At 41.9% G+C, this 24,606-nt stretch overlaps 1 protein-coding gene across 1 annotated transcript in view; it reads left to right on the forward strand.

Moving 5' to 3' along the window:
• LOC138664669 (telomerase protein component 1-like) overlaps positions 1–24,606 on the forward strand; it is a 38,104-nt gene that overhangs the window by 1,446 nt on the left and 12,052 nt on the right. The window contains exons 2-7 of the mRNA XM_069751615.1: positions 12,057–12,230; positions 12,320–12,504; positions 13,642–13,966; positions 19,289–19,407; positions 19,578–19,815; positions 19,901–20,009. Coding sequence (XP_069607716.1) covers positions 12,057–12,230; positions 12,320–12,504; positions 13,642–13,966; positions 19,289–19,407; positions 19,578–19,815; positions 19,901–20,009 — 1,150 coding nt within the window. The remainder of the gene's footprint in view (positions 1–12,056; positions 12,231–12,319; positions 12,505–13,641; positions 13,967–19,288; positions 19,408–19,577; positions 19,816–19,900; positions 20,010–24,606) is intronic.

Consider the following 24,606-nt stretch of genomic DNA (forward strand, 5'->3'; position numbering starts at 1 on the left):
ATGATACAAAACTATGTAAAGCAGTTAATACAAGAGAAGATAGTATTCTGCTACAGATGGATCTGGATAAGTTGGAAACTTGGGCTGAAAGGTGGCAGATGAGGTTTAACAATGATAAATGTAAGGTTATACACATGGGAAGAGGGAATCAATATCACCATTACACACTGAACGGGAAACCACTGGGTAAATCTGACAGGGAGAAGGACTTGGGGATCCTAGTTAATGATAAACTTACCTGGAGCAGCCAGTGCCAGGCAGCAGCTGCCAAGGCAAACAGGATCATGGGGTGCATTAAAAGAGGTCTGGATACACATGATGAGAGCATTATACTGCCTCTGTACAAATCCCTAGTTAGACCGCACATGGAGTACTGTGTCCAGTTTTGGGCACCGGTGCTCAGGAAGGATACAATGGAACTAGAGAGAGTACAAAGGAGGGCAACAAAATTAATAAAGGGGATGGGAGAACTACAATACCCAGATAGATTAGCGAAATTAGGATTATTTAGTCTAGAAAAAAGACGACTGAGGGGCGATCTAATAACCATGTATAAGTATATAAGGGGACAATACAAATATCTCGCTGAGGATCTGTTTATATCAAGGAAGGTGACGGGCACAAGGGGGCATTCTTTGCGTCTGGAGGAGAGAAGGTTTTTCCACCAACATAGAAGAGGATTCTTTACTGTTAGGGCAGTGAGAATCTGGAATTGCTTGCCTGAGGAGGTGGTGATGGCGAACTCAGTCGAGGGGTTCAAGAGAGGCCTGGATGTCTTCCTGGAGCAGAACAATATTGTATCATACAATTATTAGGTTCTGTAGAAGGACGTAGATCTGGGTATTTATTATGATGGAATATAGGCTGAACTGGATGGACAAATGTCTTTTTTCGGCCTTACTAACTATGTTACTATATTTTGAAGGGTGTTATTTTCAAAATGTTATCACTTTTTAGTGTTTTCCAATATATTGGTCCCCGAAAATATTTTCAAAACTGAATAGGGCTCTAAAAAATGTTTTGTAAATTTCCTTGAAAAAAAAAAATGGAAAATTACTGCTACAGTTTTAAAACTTCTAACATCTTAACAAAATTAAAAGAAAATTTCAAAGATGGTGCTGATGTAAATTAGACATGTGGGAAATGTTATGTATTAACTATTTTGTATGGTATGACTACCTGGATCAAAGGGATAATCTTTCAGAGTTTGAAAATTACAATTTTTTTGTCATTTTTGTCAAATTTCTAATATGTATTGTGTTTATTTATCAAAATCGTAACCTAACCACTTAGTGACAGAGCCAATTTTGTACTTAATGACCGAGCCAATTTTTACAATTCTGACCACTGTCACTTTGAGGCTATAACTCTAGAACACTTAAATGGATCCCGCTGATTCTGAGAATATTTTTTCTTGACATACTGTACTTCATGTTAGTGGTAAAATGTCTTCGATATAACTTGCGTTTATGAAAAAAAACGGAAATTTGGCAAAAATTTGGAAAATGTTGCAATTTTCAAAATTTTTATTTTTGTGCCATTAAATCAGTCATATCGCACAAAATGGTTAATAAATAACATGTCCTACATGTCTACTGTTCAACTGCATAATTTTGGAAACAAATTTTTTTTTTTGCTGTGACGTTATAAGGGTTAAAAGTTGACCAGCAATTTCTCATTTTTCTAACAAAATTTACAAAACCATTTGTTTTTAGGGACCACCTCACATTTTAAGTGAGTTTGGGGGGTCAATATAACAGAAAATACTCTAAAGTGACACCATTCTAAAAACTGCACCCCTCAAGGTGCGCAAAACCACATTCAAGAGGTTTATATTAACCCTTCAGGTGCTTCACACAATGTGGAAGGAAAAAAAAATCTCGTTTATCACAAAAAATGTACTTTGGAAGCAAACTTTTTTATTTTTACAAGGAGAAAATGGACCACAAAATTTGTTGTTTAATTTCTCCCGAGTACGCCAATACCCCGTATGTGGGGAAAAGCCACTGTTTGGGCGCATGGCAGGGCTCAGAAGCACCGTTTGACTTTTTGAACGCAAAATTGGCTGAAATTATTGGTGGGCATCATGTCACGTTTGGGGGCCCCCAGATGTACCTAAGCACCCAATTCTAACTCCAACCCCAACATAGCCCTAACCCCAACACACCCCTAACCACAATCGTAACCCCAACACAACCCTATCCCCAACCCTAACTCTAGTTCTAACCCTAGCCCCAACCGTAACCTTAGCCCTAACCCTAGCTCCAACCCTATCCCAACAATAACCATAGCTCTAACCCTAGCCCCAACCCTAATTCTAGGTCTAACCATAACCCTAGCCCCAACCCCAACCCTAATGGAAAAAAATACATTTTTTATTTTATTATTTTTACCTAACTAAGGGGGGTAATCACAGTGATCAAAATGAACCAATAGAAAAAATCTATTTTTGCCGGGTACCGGCTGGTATATCTCGGTGGGCGCACTGTGCATGTGCCCGCCATTTTCTTCCTGGAATAAGACACCGGGGAACAGAAGTGGGGGATGCAGAAAGTGCCAGAGGTACTGGGTGGGCTTAGGGGGACCCCATTTTCTCTCTCCTCTGAGGTGCTAGATCATATCAGAAGAGAGAGAGATAAATGGGAAATCAAACTTTTTTTTGCGGTTGCTGTTATTCCGTGAATAACGGTGATCGCAACTCGGGATGGTAAAAAATCGACCTAAATCATGTTCTTCGGGGTCTCGGCTACCCCCGATAGCTGAGACTCTGGAGATTTTCAGACACTGGGGGGTGCTATAACCTTATTTCTCAGCGCCGTTAAAAAGCGGCACTGAGGAATAAGTACCGTTAACTGCCGCCATTAAAAGGCATATTGGTGGGCGTTAAGGGGCTAAATTTACCATTATTATAAATTATAATGTGTCACAAAAACACAATCTCCGAATCACTCGGATATGGTGTAACATTCCAGAGTTATTACCTCATTAAGTGACACTGGTCAGATTTGAGAAACTTGGCTACGAAGTTGTTAACCCTTTAACGATCAGAGGTATTTTCCATTTTGTGTTTAATTTTTTTGCTTCCCGTCTTCCCGGAGCCATAACGTTTTTATTTTTCGGTCAATATGGTCATGTGGGGGCTTGTTTTGTGCGTGTCACAACACATGCATAGAGAGCCCAACAAACAGGCTATCCATGCATGTGTTGTGACTGTGAAACAGTCTTGAAAAAGGTTCACATCTTTTGGAACCGAAATGTTGCTTAGATGGGCTAATAAAAGTAGCTCCTGCTTTTTCACTCAGGCTACGTTCACATTACGTGCACACATGGATTTTTCCTCTCTGAACCCTGTTCACACAGGTAATATACAGATGATCAGGTTTTTAAATACATCAGATAGGGATTGCATACATTAGTTAGGACTGCTCTGATAAGGGTATACCGTGAAGATTGGTAGAGCAGCTTAGTATACATTTTTTGCAAAAAACGTATCAACCAAATACCCTGTTATTTACATCTTTTACTAGCACTTGCGGATTACTGCAAACATTTTTTCAAACTGAGTGTTTTTGGTTTTACCATTCTCTTTTGTGTCTTCAGGTTTCTTGGTGGTGTGTGAACATGTTCTTACAGACTTGTTCACTGTGCAAGTAGCCCATGTGTTCCTGTTTCCATGATTGTTCTCTTGTGTCTACAAGACTGGGGAGTTCCACCACTCCTCTTGGGCTAGCTGCACATAAGCTGTTCTGCCCTGTATGCACACATGGATTTTTCCTCTCTGAACCCTGTTCACACAGGTAATATACAGATGATCAGGTTTTTAAATACATCAGATAGGGATTGCATACATTAGTTAGGACTGCTCTGATAAGGGTATACCGTGAAGATTGGTAGAGCAGCTTAGTATACATTTTTTGCAAAAAACGTATCAACCAAATACCCTGTTATTTACATCTTTTACTAGCACTTGCGGATTACTGCAAACATTTTTTCAAACTGAGTGTTTTTGGTTTTACCATTCTCTTTTGTGTCTTCAGGTTTCTTGGTGGTGTGTGAACATGTTCTTACAGACTTGTTCACTGTGCAAGTAGCCCATGTGTTCCTGTTTCCATGATTGTTCTCTTGTGTCTACAAGACTGGGGAGTTCCACCACTCCTCTTGGGCTAGCTGCACATAAGCTGTTCTGCCCTGTATGCACACATGGATTTTTCCTCTCTGAACCCTGTTCACACAGGTAATATACAGATGATCAGGTTTTTAAATACATCAGATAGGGATTGCATACATTAGTTAGGACTGCTCTGATAAGGGTATACCGTGAAGATTGGTAGAGCAGCTTAGTATACATTTTTTGCAAAAAACGTATCAACCAAATACCCTGTTATTTACATCTTTTACTAGCACTTGCGGATTACTGCAAACATTTTTTCAAACTGAGTGTTTTTGGTTTTACCATTCTCTTTTGTGTCTTCAGGTTTCTTGGTGGTGTGTGAACATGTTCTTACAGACTTGTTCACTGTGCAAGTAGCCCATGTGTTCCTGTTTCCATGATTGTTCTCTTGTGTCTACAAGACTGGGGAGTTCCACCACTCCTCTTGGGCTAGCTGCACATAAGCTGTTCTGCCCTGTATGCACACATGGATTTTTCCTCTCTGAACCCTGTTCACACAGGTAATATACAGATGATCAGGTTTTTAAATACATCAGATAGGGATTGCATACATTAGTTAGGACTGCTCTGATAAGGGTATACCGTGAAGATTGGTAGAGCAGCTTAGTATACATTTTTTGCAAAAAACGTATCAACCAAATACCCTGTTATTTACATCTTTTACTAGCACTTGCGGATTACTGCAAACATTTTTTCAAACTGAGTGTTTTTGGTTTTACCATTCTCTTTTGTGTCTTCAGGTTTCTTGGTGGTGTGTGAACATGTTCTTACAGACTTGTTCACTGTGCAAGTAGCCCATGTGTTCCTGTTTCCATGATTGTTCTCTTGTGTCTACAAGACTGGGGAGTTCCACCACTCCTCTTGGGCTAGCTGCACATAAGCTGTTCTGCCCTGTATGCACACATGGATTTTTCCTCTCTGAACCCTGTTCACACAGGTAATATACAGATGATCAGGTTTTTAAATACATCAGATAGGGATTGCATACATTAGTTAGGACTGCTCTGATAAGGGTATACCGTGAAGATTGGTAGAGCAGCTTAGTATACATTTTTTGCAAAAAACGTATCAACCAAATACCCTGTTATTTACATCTTTTACTAGCACTTGCGGATTACTGCAAACATTTTTTCAAACTGAGTGTTTTTGGTTTTACCATTCTCTTTTGTGTCTTCAGGTTTCTTGGTGGTGTGTGAACATGTTCTTACAGACTTGTTCACTGTGCAAGTAGCCCATGTGTTCCTGTTTCCATGATTGTTCTCTTGTGTCTACAAGACTGGGGAGTTCCACCACTCCTCTTGGGCTAGCTGCACATAAGCTGTTCTGCCCTGTATGCACACATGGATTTTTCCTCTCTGAACCCTGTTCACACAGGTAATATACAGATGATCAGGTTTTTAAATACATCAGATAGGGATTGCATACATTAGTTAGGACTGCTCTGATAAGGGTATACCGTGAAGATTGGTAGAGCAGCTTAGTATACATTTTTTGCAAAAAACGTATCAACCAAATACCCTGTTATTTACATCTTTTACTAGCACTTGCGGATTACTGCAAACATTTTTTCAAACTGAGTGTTTTTGGTTTTACCATTCTCTTTTGTGTCTTCAGGTTTCTTGGTGGTGTGTGAACATGTTCTTACAGACTTGTTCACTGTGCAAGTAGCCCATGTGTTCCTGTTTCCATGATTGTTCTCTTGTGTCTACAAGACTGGGGAGTTCCACCACTCCTCTTGGGCTAGCTGCACATAAGCTGTTCTGCCCTGTATGCACACATGGATTTTTCCTCTCTGAACCCTGTTCACACAGGTAATATACAGATGATCAGGTTTTTAAATACATCAGATAGGGATTGCATACATTAGTTAGGACTGCTCTGATAAGGGTATACCGTGAAGATTGGTAGAGCAGCTTAGTATACATTTTTTGCAAAAAACGTATCAACCAAATACCCTGTTATTTACATCTTTTACTAGCACTTGCGGATTACTGCAAACATTTTTTCAAACTGAGTGTTTTTGGTTTTACCATTCTCTTTTGTGTCTTCAGGTTTCTTGGTGGTGTGTGAACATGTTCTTACAGACTTGTTCACTGTGCAAGTAGCCCATGTGTTCCTGTTTCCATGATTGTTCTCTTGTGTCTACAAGACTGGGGAGTTCCACCACTCCTCTTGGGCTAGCTGCACATAAGCTGTTCTGCCCTGTATGCACACATGGATTTTTCCTCTCTGAACCCTGTTCACACAGGTAATATACAGATGATCAGGTTTTTAAATACATCAGATAGGGATTGCATACATTAGTTAGGACTGCTCTGATAAGGGTATACCGTGAAGATTGGTAGAGCAGCTTAGTATACATTTTTTGCAAAAAACGTATCAACCAAATACCCTGTTATTTACATCTTTTACTAGCACTTGCGGATTACTGCAAACATTTTTTCAAACTGAGTGTTTTTGGTTTTACCATTCTCTTTTGTGTCTTCAGGTTTCTTGGTGGTGTGTGAACATGTTCTTACAGACTTGTTCACTGTGCAAGTAGCCCATGTGTTCCTGTTTCCATGATTGTTCTCTTGTGTCTACAAGACTGGGGAGTTCCACCACTCCTCTTGGGCTAGCTGCACATAAGCTGTTCTGCCCTGTATGCACACATGGATTTTTCCTCTCTGAACCCTGTTCACACAGGTAATATACAGATGATCAGGTTTTTAAATACATCAGATAGGGATTGCATACATTAGTTAGGACTGCTCTGATAAGGGTATACCGTGAAGATTGGTAGAGCAGCTTAGTATACATTTTTTGCAAAAAACGTATCAACCAAATACCCTGTTATTTACATCTTTTACTAGCACTTGCGGATTACTGCAAACATTTTTTCAAACTGAGTGTTTTTGGTTTTACCATTCTCTTTTGTGTCTTCAGGTTTCTTGGTGGTGTGTGAACATGTTCTTACAGACTTGTTCACTGTGCAAGTAGCCCATGTGTTCCTGTTTCCATGATTGTTCTCTTGTGTCTACAAGACTGGGGAGTTCCACCACTCCTCTTGGGCTAGCCGCACATAAGCTGTTCTGCCCTGTATGCACACATGGATTTTTCCTCTCTGAACCCTGTTCACACAGGTAATATACAGATGATCAGGTTTTTAAATACATCAGATAGGGATTGCATACATTAGTTAGGACTGCTCTGATAAGGGTATACCGTGAAGATTGGTAGAGCAGCTTAGTATACATTTTTTGCAAAAAACGTATCAACCAAATACCCTGTTATTTACATCTTTTACTAGCACTTGCGGATTACTGCAAACATTTTTTCAAACTGAGTGTTTTTGGTTTTACCATTCTCTTTTGTGTCTTCAGGTTTCTTGGTGGTGTGTGAACATGTTCTTACAGACTTGTTCACTGTGCAAGTAGCCCATGTGTTCCTGTTTCCATGATTGTTCTCTTGTGTCTACAAGACTGGGGAGTTCCACCACTCCTCTTGGGCTAGCTGCACATAAGCTGTTCTGCCCTGTATGCACACATGGATTTTTCCTCTCTGAACCCTGTTCACACAGGTAATATACAGATGATCAGGTTTTTAAATACATCAGATAGGGATTGCATACATTAGTTAGGACTGCTCTGATAAGGGTATACCGTGAAGATTGGTAGAGCAGCTTAGTATACATTTTTTGCAAAAAACGTATCAACCAAATACCCTGTTATTTACATCTTTTACTAGCACTTGCGGATTACTGCAAACATTTTTTCAAACTGAGTGTTTTTGGTTTTACCATTCTCTTTTGTGTCTTTACGTTCACATTAGCGGGGCGTCGGGCGCAGCCGCGGCGACGCATGCGACATGCGCCCCTATATTTAACATGGGGGGCGCATGGACATGCGTTGCGCTTGCGTTTTGTAACGCATGCGTCACTGTGGCGCAACTGTCAGGGCGCAGAGGACGCTGCATGATGCAGTTTTTTCTGCGCCAAATAGCATGCAAAAGTGAACGCATGTGTCACAAAATGCTGCATTATGCATGCATTTACATTTGCGTTGCGTCGCCGACGCTGCACCGCACAACGCAAATGTGAATGTAGCCTAAGAATGGTGTGCTGCCTTCATTTTTTAGATTCCAACAATTGAGGTTTGGTCTATGCCTGGGGGGCTTTGCATCCAAATTTTTTTTTTTCTTTTTCTTCTTTGTGCTGCTCTAATTTTTCTCTTTTTTTTAATCTTTAACATTAAGTACGCAGGGACATGCGTTGAATGTGGATGCGTCCGCATGTGGAGTTTTGATGTGTCCAGTGACAGCACATGAATAGCTATGAACCTACGGTTACTATTTTCACATAACGTGCAGTCAAACATTATTTTGTGAAACTAATTAACATACAATTTTAACCCTTTAAGCATCCAGTCCCACAGTAAGTGTCGCTTACTGTAGCGCTTCTTCCCTAGAGCCTGTCCGTGTGGTACTGATGCGGCACATGGTTGCCACTCTTGTGCAGCAAGTATTACACACACGGACGCTGTCATCTCCGGTACCGTTTTTTTTTTCTGGTACCGGAAATATCACGATGTGTGAAACCGGCCTAACAGGATAAGTAGTTGTTGAGTAGGGGTGTTGGAATGTAGCCGCCTATTGCATATATTGCATCAACTACTTACTACTATTTAATAGTGCATGGTTTTCTGTTTCTAGCAGTAGTGTTGTATTGCTTTGTTAAAAAGAAAGAAGCCAAGAAGTTCCTGAGCACTCACTGTGTGTGTAGCAGGAGCACATTTCTACTTTCACTTTTCAAGCTGACAGACAAGATGCTAAGAGCCTAAGCTATAAGAAATACCAGTTGTAAGCGGTGTTATCTTTGTTCCTGAATAAATATCTATTCTCCATTGAATGGCTGGACACTACAGAGATTAATCTGCTGCCAATGCGGCGCTCCAGGGTCCTGGTTGTCGCAGTGGTATTGCTTTCCTCTCAAGGAGAGTAATGCTATGTTTGGAGGCAATGAAGGATACCTGCATCCAGGTATCACAAACATGCAACCCATTTCACACTCCATGCCACCAGGGGGAGCTCTTGCTCCTATTTATTAGGTCACTCCCCACACTTAGGTAAAACTGGTTGCCTGTAGGGAAAGTTAGTCAGTTGCTGGCTGAGCTCCGCTCAGTTAGTTGGTCCCTGGCAGGGGAGGGATCCTGTCGGAGAGCAAAGGAGAAGGAAACGGAGCTGTGCATGCCCTCAGAGCTGCAGTTCTTAGAAAGAGACATCGAAGGCAGAATTGTATTGCAGCGTGCGTGCAAAGACGTCATAGCAAAGGAGTGGATATCCGAAGGGGACCAGCCCTACACAGGCTGCCTCCTTGTAAGGCGTAGAATCCCAGTAGCCGGAACACAGAGGGAGTAACGACCTTTATGCCTTGCTCCAGAGACCGGCAGAACAGCTAATTTCACGTTACCTGTTCGCCCTACACCCAGGAGGCACGGTGGCACCCCTTAGAGGCTAGAGCATGATAGAGTCCCTATAAACTGCCTCAAGCCACCAGTCATACGGGTTTGTCCTATCCGGGGGACAGCGCGAGAGACATAACATCTACAACAGTTGTGAGGACCTTATGAGAAGCTTAACAGTAAGGGACTACAACACTGCAGCGCCAATGAAGGCTACTGATTTCCACCTGGTACTCTGGACTTGCCTCCAAACCGGCCAGACTCTGCCTACCCTGAGATCTAGTGCTCTGGACTGTGGATGCTGAAGTCTTCAGTATAGGTAAAGAGACTGCAACCTTGTGTCCTCGTTCTTCTCTGCGCCTCTCACCATCCACCATCTACACATTGGGAAGCCCTGGGGATATACTTCACCTTCATACTTCTAGCTGCCATAAGATCACCCCGGTGGACCCCTTAAAGCAGAGTCGGTCACTCTGACCGAATACCACAGGTGGCGTCACAAACACAAACTCTATCCTTTTAAAGACATTTCCTTTTTCATGAGCGCCCTGGGCCACGGACCGGGTCGCAGCCACCGTGACATCCCCCTGTGAAGTACCAGACCCGGTACCAAGTACCCCTAGCCCGCGGGGCGACTCGCCAACATATGACTTGTATTACATAGTAACATAGTTAGTAAGGCCGAAAAAAGACATTTGTCCATCCAGTTCAGCCTATATTCCATCATAATAAATCCCCAGATCTACGTCCTTCTACAGAACCTAATTGTATGATACAATATTGTTCTGCTCCAGGAAGACATCCAGGCCTCTCTTGAACCCCTCGACTGAGTTCGCCATCACCACCTCCTCAGGCAAGCAATTCCAGATTCTCACTGCCCTAACAGTAAAGAATCCTCTTCTATGTTGGTGGAAAAACCTCTCCTCCAGACGCAAAGAATGCCCCCTTGTGCCCGTCACCTTCCTTGGTATAAACAGATCCTCAGCGAGATATTTGTATTGTCCCCTTATATACTTATACATGGTTATTAGATCGCCCCTCAGTCGTCTTTTTTCTAGACTAAATAATCCTAATTTCGCTAATCTATCTGGGTATTGTAGTTCTCCCATCCCCTTTATTAATTTTGTTGCCCTCCTTTGTACTCTCTCTAGTTCCATTATATCCTTCCTGAGCACCGGTGCCCAAAACTGGACACAGTACTCCATGTGCGGTCTAACTAGGGATTTGTACAGAGGCAGTATAATGCTCTCATCATGTGTATCCAGACCTCTTTTAATGCACCCCATGATCCTGTTTGCCTTGGCAACTAGGATCCCCAAGTCCTTCTCCCTGTCAGATTTACCCAGTGGTTTCCCATTCAGTGTGTAATGGTGATATTTATTCCTTCTTCCCATGTGTATAACCTTACATTTATCATTGTTAAACCTCATCTGCCACCTTTCAGCCCAAGTTTCCAACTTATCCAGATCCATCTGTAGCAGAATACTATCTTCTCTTGTATTAACTGCTTTACATAGTTTTGTATCATCTGCAAATATCGATATTTTACTGTGTAAACCTTCTACCAGATCATTAATTCTCATTTTTCACACGTTTTCTCCCCTACTCCCTTTACTTTAATTTTCAGTTCTCTCTGTGTTGGTGGGTGGAGACCAGCTGCTATAATGTCTTTCTCACACAGTATACACAGCCTTATATTCCTGTTCTTTGTGACACAGACAAAGGCAGCAGCATTTAGAGCATTATATAAATAATATATAAATGAGCAAAGTAGATAGGAATCCAGTTATGTGATTAGATTAATTACTTGCTAGAAAATGCAGCACAGATCTATTTTGATGATAATGTGTGCAAAACTGTAAAGCGCTGCGGAATATGTTAGCGCTATATAAAAATAAAGATTATTTATTATTATTTTTAAGCCTGTTTGTTTCATCTCACTACTTCTGCTCCTCATCTCCTCTCATCTCTACTTCGTTTTTGTTTTGTTTTTTAATGGGAGCTTGAGAGCAAGTGTTGCTTTGACCAAGACCGATTTGAATTGTTTTGGGTTGATCTTGGTCAAAGTCACTTAAGACCATCAATTTATGATCATTGGAATTTGTAAAGAGAAAAGATTTTCAGGAAAGAGGGCAATATGCCCTTTAGGTAGGCTATAAAAGAATATATTCTATTTATGTAGAACAAGCTCTTAATTACATGGCTTGCGACCACTACATTTGTCAGAACAAGGACAATAGGTCGGCTCCCACCTTTTATTGATATTCATGGGTATTAATAAAGTGTAAATGGTGATCTATTTAATGGGCAGAGTCAGTCGTCTGGCATTTTGTGCCTGCTTGTGAATTCCGTACTTACAAGTGTTCTTAAATCGTAAAATTTCTCCAGGATAAAATTTGACCATAAATTTCCACTTTTTATTATATGATTCATCTCGATGTTGTCAGGAATCAGCTGTGGATTTACCTCAGATGTGGAACTTGATTAATGGTTTGCCGTTTGTCGAAGTACCACATAATCGCTCTTCCCACAATGTGCCTTCCGGATGGATCACTGTAAGAGTGTTTGTGTCATCCACATTTGATGACTTCTACTCGGAGAGAGAGATGCTCATAATGCAAGTAAGTAATATGTTGTACAAGACCAGTATTGATCATGGAGTAGCAAACACAATATATATTCATATTTAGGTTTGTTCATTACATTATAGGTGTTCCCTGAACTCAGAGAGTGGTGTGAAGCTCACAGTATGTGCTTGGTGGAGTGTGATTTAAGATGGGGAATCCCTAAGGACACTCCTTCAGGCCAAATCTTTGCCACATGCCTTGGTGAACTAGATCGATGTCACCAGGACACCCGTGGAATGCCGTTCATGGTGGTGCTTCTAGGTGAACGGTATAAAACGTTTTCTGTTTCTATCTTAACTACTTTCTCCAAATCTATAAAAATACAACTCCCTTATATTATTATTATTTATTTATATAGCACCATTGATTCCATGGTGCTGCACATGAGAAGGGGTTACATACAAGTTACAGATATCACTTACAGTAAACAAACTAACAATGACTGACTGATACAGAGGGGCGAGGACCCTGCCCTTGCGGGCTAAAGGTACCGTCACACATAGCGACGCTGCAGCGATACCGACAACGATCCGGATCGCTGCAGCGTCGCTGTTTGGTCGCTGGAGAGCTGTCACACAGACCGCTCTCCAGCGACCAACGATGCCGGTAACCAGGGTAAACATCGGGTAACTAAGCGCAGGGCCGCGCTTAGTAACCCGATGTTTACCCTGGTTACCATCCTAAAAAGTAAAAAAACAAATGCTACATACTTACCTTCTGCTGTCTGTCCTCGGCGCTCTGCTTCTCTGGTCTGGCTGTGAGCGCCGGGCAGCCAGAAAGCAGAGCGGTGACGTCACCGCTCTGCTTTCCGGCTGACCGACGCTCACAGCCAGAGCAGGAGGAGAGCAGAGCACAGCGCTGGAGGACAGACGGCTGTAGGTAAGTATGTAGTGTTTGTTTTTTTACTTTTAGGATGGTAACCAGGGTAAACATCGGGTTACTAAGCGCGGCCCTGCGCTTAGTTACCCGATGTTTACCCTGGTTACCAGCAAAGACATCGCTGAATCGGTGTCACACACGCCGATTCAGCGATGTCTACGGGGAGTCCAGCGACGAAATAAAGTTCTGGACTTTCTTCCCAGACCAGCGATCTCCCAGCAGGGGCCTGATCGCTGCTGCCTGTCACACTGGACGATATCGCTAGCGAGGACGCTGCAACGTCACGGATCGCTAGCGATATCGTCTAGTGTGACAGTACCTTTACATTCTGCAGGATAATATGATAAGTATATGATAATATAATAAGTGTCATATATAACACTTATTGTGATAAGTGTTATATATAATATGAGGATAATATGATAAGTAATAAGAAGTAGCAAGACTGATAAAGAAGAAATTATCTTGTAACTCATCTTATTGTGCATAATAAAAGCAAAAACTAAAAATGATTATTTTCTTGAAGTGCCGGCTGGATACCAGATGCAACAGAGGTACCTGAAGAAATTGTTGATGTCTATCACTGGATCAATGGCTTGTCGGTCACAGGAACAGAAATTCTGCATGGCGCTTATAGAAACTACAATCCCAATGCAGCATTTTGCCTCCGAAATCCATCTTTTCTACCTGAATTGCCAGAGGAGGTTCTTCCAAGGTATCAAGACAAAGGTCATAAAGCTTTGTTTATGCAGTCTCTCAAGGAACAAATAGCTCACCGATTTCCAAAAGATCAAATTCTACACTATGGCTGCCAGATACTTGCCACTGACTCCACTGCTGGACCAGAGAAGGTAAAAAAATGAAACTTCTCATTCTTTCATCTAGCAATAACATCTGTAATTTGGTTATTTGTTCACTAGGACAGGCATGTCAAACTCAGGGTATCCCGAGGGCCACATGAGTAACAAGAGGTTGTTGCGAGGGCCGCACACAGCAGCTAATGTCACACACGTATTTTAACAGCAGTCAATGAAAACAAGATATGAAGTAGTAATATGTAACAGCAACATATATTTGCAGTTAGCAACAGCAACTAATATATTTAACAAAAATACAGCAATTAAAAACTAAACATTTATTTGCTATCATTTTTTTTCAAAATCCGCCATAAATCCGCAGCGGGTTAGCACTGCGGATTTATCAAATCCGCTGCGTAAAAATCCGCAGAGGACCAGAATACATGTGCACATATCGAAACCCTAACCCTAACCCTAGCTCTAACCCCAACCTTAGTGGGAAAAAAAAAATTATTTATTTTATTATTGTCCCTATCTATGGGGGTGACAAAGGGGGGGGGGTCATTTACTATTTTTTTATTTTGATCACTGTGATAGGTTATATCTCAGTGATCAAAATGCACTTTGGAACGAATCTGCCGGGCGCACTGCGAATGCGCCCGCCATTTTGGAAGATGGCGGCTCCCATGGAGAAGACGGACGGACCCCGGGAGGATCGGTAAGTATGATGGGGTGGGGGGAGCAAAGGGGGGTGGATCGGAGCATGGGGGAGTGGATCGGAGCGCGGGGGTGGATCGGAGCGCGGGGGTGGATCGGAGCATGGGGTTGGATTGGAGCACGGGGGGTGGATTGGAGCACGGGACGGAGGGGAGCGGGGGAGTGTGCAGGACTGATCGGTGGCTTGGGGGGGGCAATCGGTGGGGTGGGGGGGCACATCAGTGTTTCCAGCCATGGCCGATGATATTGCAGCATCGGCCATGGCTGGATTGTAATATTTCACCAGTTATAATAGGTGAAATATTACAAATCGCTCTGATTGGCAGTTTCACTTTCAACAGCCAATCAGAGCGATCATAGCCATGGGGGGGGGGTGAAACCACCCCCCCTGGGCTGTACTACCACTCCCCCTGTCCCTGCAGATCGGGTGAAATTGGAGTTAACCCTTTCACCCGATCTGCAGGGACGCGATCTTTCCATGACGCCACATAGGCGTCATGGGTCGGATTGGCACCGACTTTCATGACGCCTACGTGGCATCAAAGGTTGGGAAGGGGTTAATGGTACCGTTACACACAGGATGGCCACTCACTTACTTGGACTTTGCCTGTGCGGCAGTGGGTCCCTTCTTCCTCGGTCACAGTCACTCTAAGCCTTCCTGATTTAGGACGGAGATCAGCAGCCACGCGATCCGCAGATGTACAAAACTCACGATCAGCACTTCCGGGTCATCATTCATTGGCCCATATCCCTGCATATAACCTGGTTACATGATCAGCAGCCGACCAAAGTACAGACGTCATGGATTGACACGGAGCTAGTTGGTCGGCTGCTGATCACGTAAGCAGGTCATATGCAGGGATATCGGCCAATGAATGAAGAGCCGGAAGTGCTGATCGTGAAGTTTTGAGCATCTGTGGCCCGCACAAAAGTCTCAAACTTTGTGTTTAGAGACAAAGTTGGAGACTTTTGTGCGGGCCGCAGATATGCCTGTAAAGGGCCGCATGCGGCCCGCGGGACGCGTGTTTGACATGCCTGCACTAGGATTTATATTTTTGCAACAGATAATATTTTACAATGCAAATATACTAAACAGAGTATTGTGTTATATATAAGTAAGTCAGAAAAGGGCAGATCTTCTTTTTTTATTTAGATTTTTAAATTGATCAGTTGTAAATTGCCTACTGAGTGTGTTTTTTTTATTTTCTCACAAATTTAATGAAGAATCAATGAGATACAGAATTTGACCATAGATTTTTAATTTATGAGATGAACCTAATAAACCTTGTAAGTTGTAATTAGTACTTATGTTTCTAATATTTTGCTTTTACAATTTTAGTTACTTTTATTTTATGGACTGGTAGTGCTAAGATTTGTGAATGCCAATGTGTTTTAGGACCGCGTGTAAAAAACCACAGGGAGAAAGAAGAGATTAAAGTTACAGTGCCCATCAGTGCTACTTTATGTATTAATGAACCACAAAACCTAGAAATTAATGTTTCAAAAAAAAAAAATCGAAAATCCAGAAATATTTTTGTCTTCATGATCTGTTAGTCTGCAGCTTTTTCTGTATGATCTTGAAACAGTCTTCAAGAAATCCTGCAGAGAACATCGACGGATCTCCCGTTGATCAGTGGGTAGGCTTCTGCTGCAGTGAGTTGTCGTATAGCCACACACAGAACAGCATGGTGGAACCTCCTGAGGCACACAGAGAAAATTTCTTTATGTATTTAATAGATTTAATAGTAATGTGACACCAAATATGGTCAAAGAAAATTAGAAAATTTAAATGAGGATTTCCTGGGAATTTTTTTTGTGTGTTTGTGTATTAATTTATGCAGTATTTAGTTGAATGCACTGAGTATACTCAGTAAAGCCTATTTACTTGCACTAGGTTATTACAAAGAGCTGTTATACACCCTCCATAGCTTCAGCAATGCCTCTCTGCGCCTGCCCTGGAACCTGAACATGTGGCAGCGGGTGACAGGTTATGGACGGCCGCTAGAGAATTGTTCAGCTAGCTCTGATTAGTCATCTAAGGCCAGCCTCTAGTCTCTGATATAATAGGCAGGTATTACTAGAAAGGAGAAGGGTGAGCCATTTGTATATAAGAGGAGCAGCTGAGTCACTGAACACAGCCAGCAACCTTTCCATTATGTGCAAGCAGCAAGCACATTCCTACAGTGATAATATCATCTCATCTACACACTACTAGCACCTGACAATTCAAATCAATTATAATTAGCGATGAGCAAGTGTGCAGGGAACGTGTTCTTTGTTGAACAGCTGCGAGACATTCAGCCATGGCGACGCCAACATAGTATTCAAGCTCGCCGAAGATACTCTATTAGCACACAAAAAAGCTCTCTCATCACTAATAATAATGTATTGAATAAATGTGTTGAAATTTTTTTTTTGTGAGAAGGTGCTCGGAAGATGCTTGGCACTCCCAAAGTGATTGTAGATATAAATGGTTTTATTTGAAATGCAATCTAAAAAATTCACAAAATGACGTTTTGGTCTGTAGGTTAGACCTTCCTCAGACAAACTACAAAGTGAAACAGTAGAAGAAGGAAAAAACTATGATGAATACAAATGTAAGAGGAGGCGATGATACTCCTGAAGAACCCCTGCTTGATCATTGTGTCAAGAGGACCTAGTGTAGCAGCTCTCCCAGAAATGTGTGTACCATACCTGTCAGAGAGACACCAGTATAATCATCTAAGGCCACATTCACACGTTCAGTATTTGACCTCAGTATTTGTAAGCCAAAACCAGGAGTGGGTGAAAAATGCAGAAATTGTGCATATGTTTCTATTATACTTTTCCTCTGATTGTTCTACTCCTGATTTTGGCATAAAAATACTAGTATCAAATACTGAACGCGACCTAAGACACTTCTCCGGTTATTTAGCTTGAAATTATTGTATGTTCTGCATTGTATACCGTAATCCACTTGTGTTTGTGCTGTTTTCTATTGTTAAACTGCTTCATAAGTTCCCACCATACCAGAAGCAATAAATAGTTTGTTGTCTGTTTCCGCCTCCAGCTCATCTGTGCGTTGCGTATCTGGTCACCTGCTAACACAAATGACACAAAAGCATGCTTCAAGCATAATATACCGTTTTATTAATATATTATGTACATAATGTAAATCACACCTCTATATGTGTGATGTACAGATGTGTCCTGGTTTACGTTTTAGGAAAACCTAGCCAGAACCCTGACTTTTCTCTGATATGTGAGCTGAATATTTTCTACATGCCTGATGAAGAAAGAGATTGCTGTACCAAAAACATTGCTATTTACTCAAGTACTTACTGCAGTGTGATTTATGAACATAAAATATTTATGATTAATATATCGTGTCAATAAATTACAACTACAGTAAGTAGAGGGGTAAATCCTCTTTGAAGCATTCTTCTATGCCATTTGGTGTGCAGTGTCTTCCTCCTTCTATTCGTGTATTCGGATGAGAGCTTACACCACATTTCAAATTACCATGCAAATTGGATAAAGATGTACAGCTCTGGCAAAAATTAAGAGACCACCACATCAAAACGCTGTCATGGGCAGCCCAATCTCCAGACCTGAACCCCATTGAAAACCTCTGGAATGTAGTCAAGAGGATGATGAATAGTCACAAGCCATCAAACAAAGAACTGCTTAAATATAATTAAAAATCATGGTTATTCCACAAAATATTGATTTCTGAACTCTTCCTGAGTTAAAACATTAGTATTGTTGTTTCTAAATGATTATGAACTTGCTTTCTTCGCATTATTTGAGGTCTGAAAGCACTGAGTTTTTTTGTAATTTTTGATCGAAAAAGCTTTTGATTTCAGTGAATGTGACTGCTTAATGCTGCAAATCAGAGAAAAATAGCATCTGCATAATAATTTGTAACGTGATGTAGTGGTTGGCGTAATGGGAACTAGCACCAACCATAAACCTACACAACAATTAATGGGAGCACTGACTATCTTGTTAATATTTTGACAAACCCCAAAGGCAGTCATAGTTTCTCATGGTTATATTTCCTATAGTTCATAGCAGATGAATTTTGTAGATGGTATTTGCAATACAACCATATACATCTGACATAAGTTTGACTGTCCAGTATCTTCCTACTGTGTTCAAAAGATTGGAACACTTCTTGTGCACCCATATAGTGGGAGTGCCGTATATCTTCTATTCCAGGATAAATATAAGGCAGATGGCTACAAATTGAGCCAGCTAGTGGTTTCTCTCTATTGAATTGAGAGCTCTACTCTCAGACCTTCTTTTTTTTACTTTGCTTTCTAGTAAAAGGGAAAGTAATAATTCATGGAGTCATTGACCAATACTATGGAAGGAAGGAATAATGCCAGAGTATAGGAGTGGAGCCATTTAAGTAGCACTGCCGCTATCATCTGCCTCAGAGAGCTTTCAGTGCTGGTTATTACCAGCTTGTCCTATTTTAAAAATATCTAAATAAGGATTAAATTTTCATCATTTCCGTAACTAATTAATTGAAATAATAAAGATCTGCTATTCAGCCTTCGCTGTTCCATTCTTAGTTGACCGGTTACAGCAGTGACCTGACACCCGCACTCCAATCACTGAGCTCAGCAGCTCATTGTGAGTGTAGATTTTGATGTATGTATTTTTTGGTTTTAGGTGGAATTGAGTTTTTCCTCTGAATTCTCATCGTGGATTTTAGAGTTTCTTAAAAAGAGAATTCTTCTTACGTTCCCAGAACATTCAGAAAATTCATCCCAAAAGGGACAGATTTCTTGGTAAGATGATTGAATATGCATATACAATATAGATAGTTTTGGTAAGATCTTATTCTTAGCAGCCATTTACAGCTTAATGTTCCATTCCATTTTTTTTAATGAAAGATCTGAAATGGATGTTGTCATGAAGAAGAAGAAAAAAGCTAATCGTTGTCTGTATTTATTTGAAGGCAGGAGGCAGAATTAGCTCATCATCACATCTTTCTCCATGAAAAGCAGCAGTTGTTTCTTGGTCGCGATCTTGAGGTAAAGAAGATCCTGGAGTTCCTACACACTGATCAAATTGATTCTGCCATACAGGAAAATAAAGTGTCAACTGAATGGAGGATCCCTGTGTATCAGATAGTTTCAGAGCCTGGAAGAGGCAAGTCATCTTTAATGGCTGCTTGTATATCTAGAGTGCAACAGGTGAGAGACTTTTCCATCTGTAGAGTTACAGCCAGCTTTTCTAAAACAATCATATTCAAGTATCTGTTATTGGATGTTTATGCAGATTCCTGGCATCAGGGTGTTTTACCATTTTGTTGGCTGCTGTCCTTCATCTGTTCAACTTTCCAATATAGTGATGCGTCTTTGCTGCGACCTCATGCCAAGTGGACCAGGTACGTTTTATAAATGATCTTGTCAAAAAATAAGTTGGAAAATAAAATCAGATTAAACATACTTCCTTATAGCACCACTTCTGCATTTTTCCTCTCTCCTGGAATCATTAAAATATGTTCCTTGCCTGTAGTAAAATTCCGACCACTGTCTTCTGCTGTTCTTGGAGCTGCCTCAGTCATCTTCTGCTATACTCAGTGCTGCTCCTGTAGTCTTCTGCTAGTTGTGACCTGACGACTCTCTAGTGTTTTCTGGGTGGACTGGAAGTTCCTAGTCAATGTAAGTCTGAGAGCCAGAACAAGGCCCTCAAAGACATTTATTGAGAGCTAGTGATTGTTAGCTATGACTTCCTGTAAGGCTACTTTCACACTAGCATCGTACAACGCACGTCGCAATGCGTCATTTTGCAGAAAAAATGCATCCTGCAAAGTTGTCTGCAGGATGCGTTTTTTCTCCATAGGCTTGTATTAGCAACGCATTGCCACACGTCGCAACCGTCGTGCAACGGTTGCGTCGTGTTGTGGCGGACCGTCGGCACCAAAAAATGTTGCATGTAACGTTTTTTGGTGCGTTGTGTCCGCCATTTTCGACCGCGCATGCGCAGCCGGAACTCCGCCCCCTCCTCCCCGGAGCTCACCATGGGGCGGCGGATGCGTTGTAAAACTGCATCCGCTGCCCCCGTTGTGCTGCGCTTTCACAGCATGCGTCGGTATGTCGCCACGATGCTAGTGTGAAAGTAGCCTAAGTCAGGAGCTGCGGTCACAAGATGGCAGAGCAAGACCAGAGCAGTGCCTGGTACAGCAGAAGACAGCAGCTGATAAGTATTTTACTACAGGCAGTGATCAGGTATTAGTTATACCACTCTGGTGGTGAAATAAAAATAAAAAACTGGAGTGGTACCTTAACCCCTCTGTGACCTTAGACGTACTATCCCGTCGAGGTGCCCTGGGCTTATCTGACCCTGGATGGGATAGTACGTCATAGCCGATCGGCCGCGCTCACGGGGGGAGCGCGGCCGATCGCGGCCGGGTGTCAGCTGCTTATTGCAGCTGACATCCGGCACTATGTGCCAGGAGCGGTCACGGACCGCCCCCGGCACATTAACCCCTGGCACACCGCGATCAAAGATGATCGCGATGTGCCGGCGGTGCAGGGAAGCACCGCGCAGGGAGGGGGCTCCCTGCGGGCTTCCCTGAGACCCCCGGAGCAACGCGATGTGATCGCGTTGCTGCGAGGGTCTCACCTCCCTCCCTGCTCCCTCCAGCCCCGGATCCAAGATGGCCGCGGATCCGGGTCCTGCAGGGAGGGAGGTGGCTTCACAGAGCCTGCTCAGAGCAGGCACTGTGAAGGCTGCAGCGCTGCATGTCAGATCAGTGATCTGACAGAGTGCTGTGCAAACTGTCAGATCACTGATCTGTGATGTCCCCCCCTGGGACAAAGTAAAAAAGTAAAAAAAAAATTTTCCAAATGTGTAAAAAAAATAAAAAAAAATGTTCCAAAATAATGAAAAAAAAAATATATATATTATTCCCATAAATACATTTCTTCATCTAAATAAAAAAAAAAAACAATAAAAGTACACATATTTAGTATCGCCGCGTCCGTAACGACCCGACCTATAAAACTGTTCCACTAGTTAACCCCTTCAGTAAACACCGTAAGAAAAAAAAAAAAACGAGGCAAAAAACAACGCTTTATTATCATACCGCCGAACAAAAAGTGGAATAACACGCGATCAAAAGGACAGATATAAATAACCATGGTACCGCTGAAAGCGTCATATTGTCCTGCAAAAAAAGAGCCGCCATACAGCATCATCAGCAAAAAAATAAAAAAGTTATAGTCCTGAGAATAAAGCGATGCAAAAATAATTATTTTTTCTGTAAAATAGTTTTTATCGTATAAAAGCGCCAAAACATAAAAAAATGATATAAATGAGGTGTCGCTGTAATCGTACTGACCCGAAGAATAAAACTGATTTATCAATTTTACCAAACGCGGAACGGTATAAACGCCTCCCCCAATAGAAATTCATGAATAGCTGGCTTTTGGTCATTCTTCCTCACAAAAATCGGAATAAAAAGCGATAAAAAAAGTCACGTGCCCAAAAATGTTTTCAATAAAAACGTCAACTCGTCCCGCAAAAAACAAGACCTCACATGACTCTGTGGACCAAAATATGGAAAAATTATAGCTCTCAAAATGTGGTATTGCAAAAAATATTTTTTGCAATAAAAAGGGTCTTTCAGTGTGTGACGGCTGCCAATCATAAAAATCCGCTAAAAAACTCGCTATAAAAGTAAATCAAACCCCCCTTCATCACCCCCTTAGTTAGGGAAAAATAAAAAAAAATGTATTTATTTCCATTTTCCCATTAGGGCTAGGGTTAGGGCTAGGGCTAGGGTTAGGGTTAGGGCTAGGGTTAGGGCTAGGGTTAGGGTTAGGGCTAGGGCTAGGGTTAGGGTTAGGGCTAGGGTTAGGGCTAGGGTTAGGGTTACAGTTAGGGTTGGGGCTAAAGTTAGGGTTAGGGTTTAGATTACATTTACAGTTGGGAATAGGGTTGGGATTAGGGTTAGGGGTGTGTCAGGGTTAGAGGTGTGGTTAGGGTTACCGTTGGAATTAGAGTTAGGGGTGTGTTTAGATTAGGGTTTCAGTTATAATTGGGGGGTTTCCACTGTTTCGGCACATCAGGGGCTCTCCAAACACGACATGGCGTCCGATCTCAATTCCAGCCAATTCTGCGTTGAAAAAGTAAAACAGTGCTCCTTCCCTTCCGAGCTCTCCTGTGTGCCCAAACAGGGGTTTACCCCAACATATGGGGTATCAGCGTACTCAGGACAAATTGGACAACAACTTTTGTGGACCAATTTCTCCTGTTACCCTTGGGAAAATACAAAACTGGGGGCTAAAAAATAATTTTTGTGGGAAAACAAAAAGATTTTTTATTTTCACGGCTCTGCGTTATAAACTGTAGTGAAACACTTGGGGGTTCAAAGTTCTCACAACACATCTAGATAAGTTCAATGAGGGGTCTAGTTTCCAATATGGGGTCACTTGTGGGGGGTTTCTACTGCTTAGGTACATTAGGGGCTCTACAAACGCAATGTGACGCCTGCAGACCAATCCATCTAAGTCTGCATTCCAAATGATGCTCCTTCCCTTCCGAGCCCTCCCATGCGCCCAAACGGTGGTTCCCCCCCACATATCGGGTATCAGCGTACTCAGGACAAATTGGACAACAACATTTAGGGTCCAATTTCTCCTGCTAACCTTGGAAAAATACAAAACTGGGGGCTAAAATATAATTTTTGTGGAAAAAAAAATATTTTTTATTTGCATGGCTCTGCGTTATAAACTGTAGTGAAATACTTGGGGGTTCAAAGCTCTCACAACACATCAAGATGAGTTCCTTAGGGGGTCTACTTTCCAAAATGGTGTCACTTGTGGGGGGTTTCTACTGTTTAGGTACATTAGGGACTCTGAAAACGCAATGTGACGCCTGCAGACCATTCCATCTAAGTCTGCATTCCAAATGGCGCTCCTTCCCTTCCGAACCCTCCCATGCGCCCAAACGGTGGTTCCCCCCCACATATGGGGTATCAGCGTACTCAGGACAAATTGGACAACAACTTTTGGGGTCCAATTTCTCCTGTTACCCTAGGGAAAATACAAAACTGGGGGCTAAAAAATAATTTTTGTGGGAAAAAAATTTTGTTTTATTTTTATGGCTCTGCATTATAAACTTCTGTGAAGCCCTTGGTGGGTCAAAGTGCTCACCACACCTCTAGATAAGTTCCATAGGGGGTCTACTTTCCAAAATGGTGTCACTTGTGGGGGGTTTCAATGTTTAGGCACATCAGTGGCTCTCCAAACGCAACATGGCGTCCCATCTCAATTCCTGTCAATTTTGCATTGAAAAGTCAAACGGCGCTCCTTCCCTTCCGAGCTCTCCCATGCGCCCAAACAGTGGTTTACTGCCACATATGGGGTATCAGCGTACTCAGGACAAATTGGACAACAACTTTTGAGGTCCAATTTCTTCTCTTACCCTTGGAAAAATAAAAAATTGGGGGCAAAAATATAATTTTTGTGAAAAAATATGACTTTTTATTTTTACGGTTCTGCATTATAAACTTCTGTGAAGCACTTGGTGGGTCAAAGTGCTCACCACACCTCTAGATAAGTTCCTTAGGGGGTCTACTTTCCAAAATGGTGTCACTTGTGGGGGGTTTCAATGTTTAGGCACATCAGTGGCTCTCCAAACGCAACATGGCGTCCCATCTCAATTCCTGTCAATTTTGCATTGAAAAGTCAAATAGCGCTCCTTCCCTTCCGAGCTCTCCCATGCGCCCAAACAGTGGTTTACTGCCACATATGGGGTATCAGCGTACTCAGGACAAATTGGACAACAACTTTTTGGGTCCAATTTCTCCTGTTACCCTTGGTAAAATAAAACAAATTGGAGCTGAAGTAAATTTTTTGTGTAAAAAAGTTAAATGTTCATTTTTATTTAAACATTCCAAAAATTCCTATTAAACACCTGAAGGGTTAATAAACTTCTTGAATGTGGTTTTGAGCACCTTGAGGGGTGCAGTTTTT

This window comes from Ranitomeya imitator, chromosome 1, assembly GCF_032444005.1.
Source record: "Ranitomeya imitator isolate aRanImi1 chromosome 1, aRanImi1.pri, whole genome shotgun sequence".
NCBI classification, from domain to species: Eukaryota; Metazoa; Chordata; class Amphibia; order Anura; family Dendrobatidae; genus Ranitomeya; species Ranitomeya imitator.